General features: G+C 40.8%; 1 protein-coding gene across 3 annotated transcripts in view; it reads left to right on the top strand.

The window, feature by feature from the left end:
* Lhfpl3 (LHFPL tetraspan subfamily member 3) overlaps positions 1 to 12056 on the top strand; it is a 491339-nt gene that overhangs the window by 346375 nt on the left and 132908 nt on the right. For all 3 annotated transcript variants that reach the window (XM_069996297.1, XM_069996296.1, XM_069996298.1), the window contains exon 2: positions 521 to 757. In XM_069996297.1, coding sequence (XP_069852398.1) covers positions 521 to 757 — 237 coding nt within the window. The remainder of the gene's footprint in view (positions 1 to 520; positions 758 to 12056) is intronic.

Below are 12056 nucleotides of genomic sequence, written 5' to 3'. Positions count from 1 at the left end.
GTAAAATTATTTTTCACAATGATTGAAAGTCAATATTCACTCTGCTGTTTTCCATGTTACCCTAATCCCTTATCTGACTGCTGTCATAGCTCTTCAAAGACAGCCTTGAATTGTCATTCTGCAGTGTTATAATTCCACATAGGCCTAGTTGCAATGAAATCCTTCCCACAAATGCACACACACATTGAATTTCTTAGTATTTTCTCATAGATCAATTTACTTTAACCTCTCTCTCAGAATGCCTGGACTTATTTTACAGTGCCTTCCCAGGAGTCTTTCCACTGTAGAGACAGGACTGCCTTTAAATTACTCGGGAAAACATGCACACATGTGAGTGTGTGCGCGTGCGCCCAAACATACACACACAACCACACACACACACAGTAGAACCATGGTGAGATTTGCTGTACTGCAAATCAATAATTTGAAACGATTATTTGATGAATAATAGATGTGCTTGTTACAATAAAATCTGTTCATTTCTTTTTTCCTCTTGTTTTCCTCTCTTCCTCTCTCTAAGCTGCCTGCCTTGTGCTTGGCTGTATGATTTTCCCCGATGGCTGGGATTCAGATGAAGTGAAACGGATGTGTGGAGAAAAGACAGACAAGTACACCCTCGGAGCTTGTTCAGTCCGCTGGGCATATATCCTGGCTATTATTGGAATTTTGGATGCCCTGATCCTCTCGTTTCTAGCATTCGTGCTTGGTAATCGACAAGACAGCTTGATGGCAGAGGAACTGAAGGCAGAAAACAAAGGTAAGAGGATTGCTCGGGAACTTTTACTGGATGCCTTCATCTGTCTCTCTCTCTCTCTCTCTCACACACACACACACACACACACACACACACACACACATACACAGAGGTGCTCACACCATAGCCGTCTCCTCTTTCCAGTGCTAGTGCATTCTGAATATTGTCAATTGATTCCATGTAAATGGATGCTTTTACAGTTTGCATGGAGGTATTAATAGCTGAACTTTTTCACTATTATTTTTTTCTGCTAAAAAAACCAAGATGTCCTTATTTGGGTCCCAGGATAATGCAACAAAACAGAGGTAAATCCAGTCCTAGCTCAGAATTTTAGAAGAATCTACTAACCTTATGATGCCTCTGGTGCAATGTCCGATCTCAAGCCTGGGCTTGAAGGACTAAAACAGTCATCCATTCCTGTCCTATTTGGCATACTGTCTGGTGGTCAGCCTCATGTCATGGTCACGTATTCTTTGGCTACAGTCATCAGTTCAGCAATATACCCGTGGAAGAGCCACTGAGAGATTCGGGGTTTCTATGTATCTTTACAGCAAGAACATTGCTGCGATCTACAAATCCTTCTTGACAACCACTCACAGATAAGACAGACTCTCTGCAACAAGAATGCTATAACATATCAGGGAGAAGGAGAGAGCTCAGTGCTACTTGTTGAAGTATGCTTCACTCATAGAGTCTCAAGATGAAAGGGAATAGAAGATATTACAGAGCTAGAAGTTGATCCTCACAGTGGTGCTATTCAAGGAGATGGAGGGGGGAGGCGTGCATAAGGGAAAGTCCCTTCCTTTCCAAGCTGCCACCTCTTAAGGTGCACCTGCAGTGACCTTTCACCTCAGCCCCCATTAAAGTGTTTCTTATGCCTCTCCTTTTCAAAAAAGTCCCCTTAGCATATGTTGTGAAAGGGAAAAATTGAGACTTTTAAGATACTTTCGACAAAGAGAAAATAATTTAGAAGATGCAAATGTTATCTTTAAAAAGAACTTCTATTAGAGGTGAAGAAAATTATCTATGGAGCTCTATCAAAATGCTAGAGTATTTCTTCATAGAAATAAAAACTATTTTAATCCAACTGACTTTGTACAGAATAGGCTGCTCAGAACTGGCAAAAACTGCCCACCTTGCAATCTGTGGGCCTCCCTAGCCTGAACATAATGGACAAGATGCCCAGGATTCCTTTTTTTTTTTTTTTTGGTGCCAGTATTAGGTCTTGAACTCAGGGCTTGCCATCCCTTAGCTTTTTCACTCAAGGTTGGTTCTTACACTTGAGCCACAACTCCACTTCCAGCTTTTGCTGGTTAATTGGCCATGAGTCTCACAAATGTTCCTGCCTGGGTAGGCTTTGAACCTCAGTCCTCCATTCTCAGCCTCCTGAGTAGCTAAGACTACAAGCATGAGTCACAAGTGCCTGGCAAGTATTCATTCTTGTTTAGCAGTTCAGCATGACTTCTAAATGAGCCAACAACAGTAGGCATTTAACCTCGATATGCTGCTTAATTGCATATTTTAACACATTGAACTGTGAAGTCAATTTAATTATGTAAAATTAAAGTTTCATCCAGATAAAAAGGATTTGAAATGAAAGCTTCAATTTCAATTTCTTTCATTAATTGTGAAAGGATAAATAATTACATTTTCCAGATTCCTATGCCACAAATATCTCTTTCCTTGTCAGACATCATTTATAAAGAAGTCTGTTTCTGCATTTGTGTGTGGTCTTTAGAATTGCTTATCAGATAATTGGGTCTTCTCATGAGCAGTTTTAAAGTCACTTTGTCTTGAAGCACTTAAACTGCAAATGAGAAAACATGATTATCCGTCAAGAGGTGACTCAAGCTCCGTTTATTTATTAAGTGGTTTAAGCATGTCTGAATGCTATAATAGGGGAAGTTAGAATGAATTTTTCATTTAACTAATTGACAAATTCTTTGGAATTTCACTTTCAAGGAATCACATCAGGCCCTGGCCACATTGTGAGTAACAGTGTTGCACAGTACAAAGAAAGCATGCACTCAGAACCAGGCTGCCCTATGCTCTTACTGTCCTTGCCACCAGCTGAGACCAACATCTTAAGCATTCCTGATTTAAACTTCCTGTTTATAAAATGCAGAGCTTGTCTAAATGGCATCTGAAGTTCTTCCTAGCTAAAATATTCTGATTCAAGGACACCTTCAGAGGTATCCTTTAAAAAGAAGATCTGGGAAGGTAAAAGCTTCTGCCCTCAGAGCAGTGAACACACTAAATATTTTAAGGATGACTAGGAATCAAGAAATACAAATGTCTTAGAGAAGAAGCTATAAGATATCTTGGCTGTTTTCTGCCAGTGATCTATACTAGCCTACCCATCCCCACTGACCCATGCTTCCAGGCCATTCATAACATCAATGAATCCAGTTTAGAAACTCTAGCCCCTAGAAAAATGGGCCTTCTCACCTAAGTAGGTTCTGATAATACGTAGAGTCCATTTCAATACCTAGATGGTAGATGGAGTCCCAATTCAGAGATAAAGCACATTTCCCTTTTCACAACCAACAGGTATTGACTCTGTGATTTGGACTAGGCCATGAGCATCTTCGAAATTCAGCTTCAACCTTTGTAAAATGACTCCTCCTCTATTGGTTGGAAGAATCCAAAATAAAAGCAAATGGGTGGAAGTCAGTTATAGTCAACAGTGTATATATAGATTTTACCTATTACTAGCACTTTTCCTATGGAAATTTTTACTTGCTATTTGAAACACCTCAATATAGTTAACATCACCCTAGTTTTAAGGGGCAAAGAAGTGCAGTATTTTGTCTAAATCTTCACAACTAAGAAGAAATGGATTTGAACTCAAACACAAATTGTTTAGTCAAACTTTCAAGCTCTTGGTTTTGTGCATTATGTAATTATTTCTTAAGAGATGCTGCTTCTGTTGTTCTCAGCCTGACCAGTCAGCCCAGTGTAAAAGGTTAGTCTTGTTTTCATTTGGTAGCTTTTAAATAAGGTTATGTAACCAAAAGTTTAATTCATTTGAGAATAGCTTTTAAATACTTGTTCTTTTTTAACTATGAAATTTTATTTTTAAAAAAAACAGTGAAATAAGATCAGGAAACCCAAGAAATAAAAGCATCTTCATGTGCTTTGAGTTACAAGTGATAAGGGCATAGAATATTGCCTGTTTTCTGTTAGGATTTGGGTTAAACAAGGTCCGGTGGTCTTCAAAGAACTTCAGAATGGGCATCAAAAACTGCAGATAGCTGAGCACCAGTGGCTCATGCCTATAATCTTAGCTACACATGAGGCTGAGACCTGAGGCTCACTATTTGAAGCCAGCCCAGTCACAAAAGGCCATTGACAAAACTGAGCTTCTCATACTTCTCACAAAACCTCTTCCTCTTACTTCGTGTCAACTTTATTTCTCCGACTTCTCAGACTAACTAATCAGTTTCTTCTCTTCCTACCACAACTATCATCTAACTATAAAAAAGTTAAAATCTTCCCAGGTACCAGGGGCTCACACCTGTAATCCTAACTACTCAGGAGGCAGAGATCTGAGGATCACAATTCAAAGCCAACCCAGGCAGGAAAGTCCATGAGACTCTTCTCTCCAATAAGCTACTTTAAAAAGCCAGAAGTGACGCAGTGGCTCAAGTGGTAGAGTGCTAGCCTTGAGCAAAATGAAGCTCAGGAATAGCGCCCAGGCCTAGAGTTCAAGACCTAGGACCCAAAAAAAAAAATCTTGCCAACTATACCTTCAAAATATGTCCAGACTTATACCAGTACTCACCCCTATTCTTGCTATCATCTTGGTCCAGGCCATCCTTCTCTTTCCCTGATGTCCCTGCCAGAGAGCCAGCATGGGTTTACCGGTTCTACCTAGTCTAATGTCAACAGAGCCACTGGTGTGATCCTGTTACAGGTAAACAGGATGGCATCATTTCTCAGCCCAACACTCTCCAATGGTGTCAGATGATCTCACTTAGGAAAAGCCAAGTCATTGTCTATAGTCTTTGAGGACATGCAAATCTGCCTCAGTCTTTGCCACTTAGTGATCCTACCCTCTTATCCCATTACTCAGGCTTTCCTGTCCCTCAGAGATACCTTGGACATTCCCTCTGCAGGGCCTTTGCACTTGCTGTTTACTCTGCCTCCCCCAACCCTCCTGGCTCCCTCCCTCACATTTAGCCCAAACGTCCAGTTTTCTTTGAGGAACACACACATATTTTACTTCCTTTTCTTCCCCAAAGAAGATAACAGCAGGATTTTTTCCCTCTTTTTTTCACTACTATATCTTCAGTACATAAGTAATAGGACATAGGTGCTAAAACATGATGTAAAAATTATTAGATGAACAAAAATTGTTTTCTATGCTCCATTTCATAATTAGATTATGTCATGGTTGCACATATCATCACCTTGGGAAGTGTTTCTTTTGGTTAAGTGGAGATGTGCCTCTTTGTAATGTCCACCCATTGTTACTCCCTCTTCTGCATTAAGCTGTGGACTCACTTAGAAACAGTTACTGTGTTGGTGATGGTTAGAATCACACATTCACCAAGTGCTGGTTTCCTGGGCATCATGTTGTTGGGGGTCCACTCTCCATGAAAGAAGCCAGGAAAGAGCACCAGCCCTGGTGAAAATGAGGGGACAGGGAAGACAGATAAAGAGTCACAAAAGGAAGAGAACTTCACGGCAGCTGTAAATAGGTATTGACTGATGATGTGTAACTAGAGATTATCTTCTTCAATTTGCCCTCTACACCTATAAGTAATTTGGTAAAACACAACTTAGGGGTTTGGCAGTAATCCATTCAAAAAAACACATGTTGAAATCATCATTGATGTTGCTCAAAGAGAAAGCTCCCTCTCTAACCAGATCCCAACCTCCAGTGGTATCCCAAAAGAAGAGATTTTACTCTCTGTCTTCTGGATTCGTTGAAGCAGCTTAGGATCTCAGGGTGAGGGAAGAACGGGCTTAAAGTGGCTGTCCTCCACACCTCAGCTATTCATTCTCTTCCACTGTTTGACATTTCAGTGATCTTTTTAAACCTGAAATGAGCCTTTTTCTCTCTCTGTTCATTTCTAGCTCTCTGCTCTCTCTCTGTTCTATTCTAGCTCTCTCTCTCTCTGTTCTTACCTCTCTCTTGCTCTTCTTTTCTAGCTCTCTCTGCTCTCTCTCTGTTCTAGCTCACTCTGTTCTATTCTAGCTCTCTCTCTGTTCTATTCTAGCTCTCTCTGTTCTATTCTAGCTCTCTCTCTGTTCGTTTCTAGCTCTCTCTCTGTTCTTTTCTTGCTCTCTCTGCTCTTTTCTAGCGCTTTTCTTTCTTTTGCCAGCCACGTGGAGTGCCAACCTTGCCTGGTCCCAGCAGGTCTACTGAATAAACCTACCCCTTACCTGAATACCACGTGAGTGCTGGTGCAGTTCTTACTCGGTTACCTCTTTTTAAAAACCTAACATAAATGGTGCCGTGACTCGGATAAAGGCTTAAAGTCAGGAAAGCTGGAATTTCTGTGGTTTTTTTCCTCTTTTTTCTTTTTTTGTTCTTCCCTTTTTGCTCTGAGGAATACCCGCAGTTCTGACGGCCTTTTGCGAACCAGTCTGTCTGCGGCGGAATCAACTCATCGATACCATTGCTGCCTTCACATCCACGTCCACACCACTTCTCTACTCTGAGTTTAGTCCACCTAACCTGTAACACAGACATCTTGAACAATTTCAATCGCCAATAAAGAACTATATCATTAAGAAACAGTGGGGTATTTTTAAGGAGTTGGAAGACTTACCATGAGTGTAAACTCTTCAAATAGTGCCACTGGTGATACTCAAAGATGGCAGCAAGCTTTCAACCCAGGAGCCTTTGGACCCTATTCATGCTTCCCAGATGAAGAAGATGACATAAAGGGATGGCAGAGATGTCTGGTTGCAGTCCTAATGGACCAGTTGATCAAATCAAGAGGACAGCAGAGATAGGGAGTGGAAGGATCTATCCTGGAACCATCCACTAACAGATTTTGGCTGAGTGAGAAGTTAATGTCTGCAGTGCCTAGCTGCTTTTATTGGGGATAGAATCGTGCATTTGGGGCTGTAACGGGGGTGGGGGGACCTATGGAAGATGAGGCATAGAAAACATGCCACCTGCACATTGCAAAGTTCGGGCCAATGGCTCCTCTTTCTCCTCTCACTGAGAGTCAGCCTTTGGATGGTCGGCTGGGGAAGGAATATCCAGTGTCACCAAAAGGCCAGAAAATCCCCAAGCCAAATCTCCTCTATCAGGCTGATTATTTTTCTTCCCTTAACTAGTAGCAGGTATTTGGCTGTGTCCATTAAAAGCCATTTCATGTTCCCTTGAAAAAAAAAACCTGAAATGAAGACTTCAGAGCCAAGGATCTCTAGGTAAATATCAAGCCCTCTAGAAGAAAAGGAAAGGAAAGGAGGTAGGGATGGAGAAAAAGAGAAGTCAAAGAAATTACACCTATTACACCAAGTCATAATAGCTAAGATATTTCCCTAACAACAGATGTCCAATCAACTTTACAACATGACTTTTAAGTAAAATCTTTCAGCTAGGTTAAAACTTATCCATTTTTCCCTCCACACCTCCCTTTTCCTTCTGTGCAAAATGGTTGTGAGGACTGAAAACAGCGGATCATGAGTTCTGATTATTTCTTAGGTTTGTTTGTTTCTGTTTAATTCTCTTCATTACTGATCTACAGCCACTTTTTTTTTCTTTCCTAAGACAGGGAAACTCCACAAAGCTTGGGTAGGTACTTCAGTATATAAAATTTACCAGTGACACATTTTCTAGTTATAAATTTCTGCTTTGATTCCACTATGTAATACAAATTCATTCATTAATATAACTTCTTTTGCTGAGCACTGGTGGCTCACACCTGTAATCCCAGCTACTCTGGAGGCTGAAATCTGAGACTCACAGTTCAAAGCCAGCCCAAGAAGGAAAGTCTATAGGACTATTATCTCCAATTAACCACCAAAAAAGTCAGAAGTAAAGGTGTGGTTCAACTGGTAGAGGGCTAGCTTTGACTAAAATAAGACTCATGGACAGTGCCCAGGCCCTGAGTTCAAGCAGCATACACAGACAGACACACAGACACTCTCTCTCTCTCTCTCTCTCTCTCTCTCTCTCTCTCTCTCTCTCTCTCTCTCTCTCTCTCTCTCTCTCTCTCTCTCTCTCACACACACACACACACACACACACACACACAGAGTAACTGCTTCAGTTTCAGAGCAAATCCATATCTAGTCTTTCAATATACAACAGTATTTAGCTTTTCAGACTACAACTATATCTCTTCAAGTTTTTCCCCATTATAAATATAGCCAAAGTGTGTGTGTGTGTGTGTGTGTGTGTGTGTGTGTGTGTGTGTGTGTGTGTGTTTCTTTCTTGCTGTTTGATCTATTTTATTATCTACCCACCCACCCACTGGCTTCTCTTACTCATCCTGTCATCTCTGTTTCTTTTCTGCATGCCCCATGGAGAGAAGGATATTACAAAGTGAAACCTTCATCTTCTTGAGTTTAATTATGACCCAGCTTCTCTTGCTTGTTCAGCTGGCTTGTTCGTGGCTGGCAGTTTACCGCTTGAGCCACACCTTCAGTCCACCGTTTTTACTGGCTAATTCAAGATGAAGGCTCATAGACTTTTCTGCCCAGGTTGTCTTTGAACCCTGATCTACAAGGCCTTCACCTGAATAGCTAGGGTTACAGGTGTGAGTCACCAGTGACCAGTCCTCACATTTTTTTTGAATATACCTAAAAGGTTTTTTTTTTTTTTTTTTGCCAAACAGGTATTTACATTCTTGTTACATGCTCAGTGTTTCCATTGTGAGGTCAAAGAACACAAGGGAAATGTAACCTGTCACTTCACTTGACCCTGCATGACACAGGGCCAGACAGACTAATTCTGATAAATAAATGCTGAAGCTACATGCAGAAATATGTGTTGTTTCTAGCCATACTTCACAAAATATGATGACTCCCCCCACAAAAAAAACAGAAACACACACACATTTACTCTGAATTCTGGAGAATTTAAGAACTATGTCTCATTCATCTGGTATCTCCAGTGTTAGAGTTCTGAGGTCACAGTAAAGTGCTAAATAAATTTCCATCCCCATTATTGAATCCGTTTAATGAAAACCATCATGTAAATAGTTCATGTGTCCACTTAGCATGTCTTCTGTATGGGAGACAATTTATCCTTTGGCTTCATTAATTGCAAAGGAACTTAATTCTGTGATAGAGGTGTATATTTTGGAAAAAATCAGAAATAATGTATTAGAATAATATACTACAGTCTGGTACCTCAGATAAGTTACCTCTGAGGTTACAAAAATGCATTGTACACTTGCTGTGTGCCCAGCAATGGAAAATCTATAGCGCTCAAACATTTTTGTATGTCTAATGCATACTATGCCTAGGGAAAGGGAGTGACAAGGTTCGTCCTAAGTCTCCCTGAGAAGGACATGTAGCCATAGGTACTGAGTTATATTTCTGAGGGCCAGACCTGCCCTAACATTCACAGCTCCATGAGGACACCTTGTTGGTGCTGCCTCAGTAGAAAATGAGTAAATGCCCTTCCCTGACAGTTGACTTACTCCAGCACCAGTGAAAAATGATGCTATAATAAGCAGAGACTGCTTCCCAAGGACAATTGGACATAAAAGGTTTCATCTGCTGGGAGGCATCTGAAAAATCGGCTTGAGGGAAAACATCAGAGTTTATTACTGTTAAATAAAGCAAAGGAGGACACCACTAAGAAGAAATGGAAAATATGAACAGAGACAAATAAGGATGATGGGAGAGATGGGGAGTCTTACTGTTTAAAGCTTTAATTGAAAAGCTGCCTACTTAAACATATCTCTCTCTAGAAACTTCCTTGGAAAAAATTGCTCATCACTGACTAGACAACCACCCTTGATCCTCCTTTTACAGTTAGTGGCCAGTATTCAGCAGATGCTCTATTTATGTATTTCACTGATGTTTTTCTTCCTGCTTTACTGTACATATTTTTAAGGGGGCATCAAATTTGTCAGGGACAAAAAAAAATCAGTTTGGCCTGAGTAAATAGCTCTTCCTATTGTAACTTGACCATGTCACCTTTGGTGAAGTATGTGGAATAATCAAGAGGGAAGAGGAGAATTCTGGCAACTACCATGTGTCTGTAAGTTGATGTGCTGTCAAAGCCCACAAAAGTGAAGTAAGACCCTGTCAAAAGACCAGGATGGCAGAGTCCACCCCAGGCCCAGGGACAAGGCAACTGTGGAGTACATGTCAGCCACTCCAACACATGTTCTGACAGAGCTGCTAGATAGGTGAGTCACAGGAGAGAAGCCCAGATGAGTGAGGCTCTGACCCCAAGCCCCTGCAAGAGAGAATCTTCTCCAAAGAAAGCCTAACGTAACTGCCTCTTGCTCCAGAGAAAGTGACAAGCCCAGAAGTTACACAAGCAAATTCCTATCTTCGGGCGTTTTGGTACCTACATACAAAATGAACCAGACAGGCTCTGACTATCTGGGGGGAAGGGAGTGGGGCGAGGACATAGCTGACAATCAGAGATGCTATGTAGATTGATGAAGGAAATCTGGAAGCATAAGCAATTGTATTCTTGATGGTCAGCCTGGGAGAGTTTCAAACTCATTTCCTTTGTGAGTTTAAAAGCCTTTCAAGATGTGGGTTGCTAAATCCAATTTTCCTCTCATTTATCTATTGGGGGTCAAATTAAAAGGATGTTGAAGTTTGATGACAAAAGTGAAGGCATTTGGAGACAGGAAACCTTTGGCTCTTTACAATCACCCAAGGAGCTTCCAGAAATCATCCCAGAATTCTCATAACACCAGCGTGAAGTAGATCCAGGTGTAGAAATTCCTCAGGAGATTTTAGGACTAAGAACCAATGGATTCATCCACTTCTCCCTTTAAAGATGAAGCCATTGAAGCACAGGGGGGAAAAAGAGAGCATCTCACCAGTATGAATTATTGTTGAGCTCAGTAGGAGACCTGTGATATATAGTTGTGTTATTCAATAATTAACTAAATATTAACCTCTGATACAGTCTCATTGATGCCTCTTTGGAAAAGGCTCTCAGCCAGCCTTGGGGAACTGATTTGTATCACCTGCTAGCTCTACGAATTTGGACATATCTAACTGTCCTCAAATATGTGCATTAAAAGAATATGCCTCAACCAGGCACCAATGGCTCATGTTCATAATCCTAGCTACTCAATAGGCTGAGTTCTGAGAATCACAATTCCAAGACACTCTGAGCAGGAAAGTCCATGATATTCTTACACACACACACACACACACACACACACACACACACACACACACACACACACAAAGTCAGTGGAGCTGTGAGTTAAATAGTAGAGCTAAGGGACAGCATCTGTAAGGGACCCAGGCCCTGAGTTCAAGCCCTAGTACCTGCATTCAAAAAAAAAGTATGTGTGTGTGTGTGTGTGTGTGTGTGTGTGTGTGTGTGTGTGTGTGTATACTTGCATATACCCACACATATACTTGGATGTATATGTGTGTATCTATATATACTCACGTATAGAGATACATACTTATATATATTTCTATTTATATTATATATACTTATACATATATATTTATCACAAGAGCTTGTGAAAATAAAATGAGACATTGTATGTAAACTGCCACAATGCTCTAACACATATCAACTGCTATTACTTTTAGTGTTTTAATTGTAGTTAAACAGTGCTTAATGTGGCTGGTACAAAGCCCATGTCTTGAGCTAACTTGGCCTGCTATATCTCTATGATCCCAGCCACATTCTTAACAATGACATCATTAAGATCCGGAGATTGCTTCCTCCATGTGCATAAATATGACTCTTATCTGGTAGCTTTGTGAATGTTTTCAAGTTAATACTGGTAAGTTTGTTGGTTAGGTTTTTTTTTTGCTCTCTCAAATAATCTCATATATGCTCATTTCTTGGAGGAAGAGGGATTAAATGATTATTCCTTTACAATATTTATTCCTCTACAGCCTATGCCAAACAGAACTCCACTATATAGCTATTTCTGTAAGTTCAGTGGTAGTCACCATGGAGATTGCTTGTTCCCGGGTGGGGCCCCTAACAATATCAGCCATTTGGCACCTGTTGAGAATTCCTTCACTATATTGCTGACAGATGAGAGACAAACCCAAGCCTTAAAAATGTCATGAGAGGTGTCCTTCAGGAGTAATGGAGGGAAAAGCGTCTGCCCAGGCAAGAGAAGCTGTAAAGGTAAGAATGCCCTGAATGTAAGAGAATGCAATC

This window comes from Dipodomys merriami, unplaced genomic scaffold (assembly GCF_024711535.1).
Source record: "Dipodomys merriami isolate MVZ:Mamm:240054 unplaced genomic scaffold, mDipMer1.0.p SCAF_5, whole genome shotgun sequence".
NCBI lineage: Eukaryota > Metazoa > Chordata > Mammalia > Rodentia > Heteromyidae > Dipodomys > Dipodomys merriami.
The sequence above is the reverse complement of the archived record's forward strand: the minus strand, read 5'-3'. Positions and strand labels throughout refer to the sequence as shown.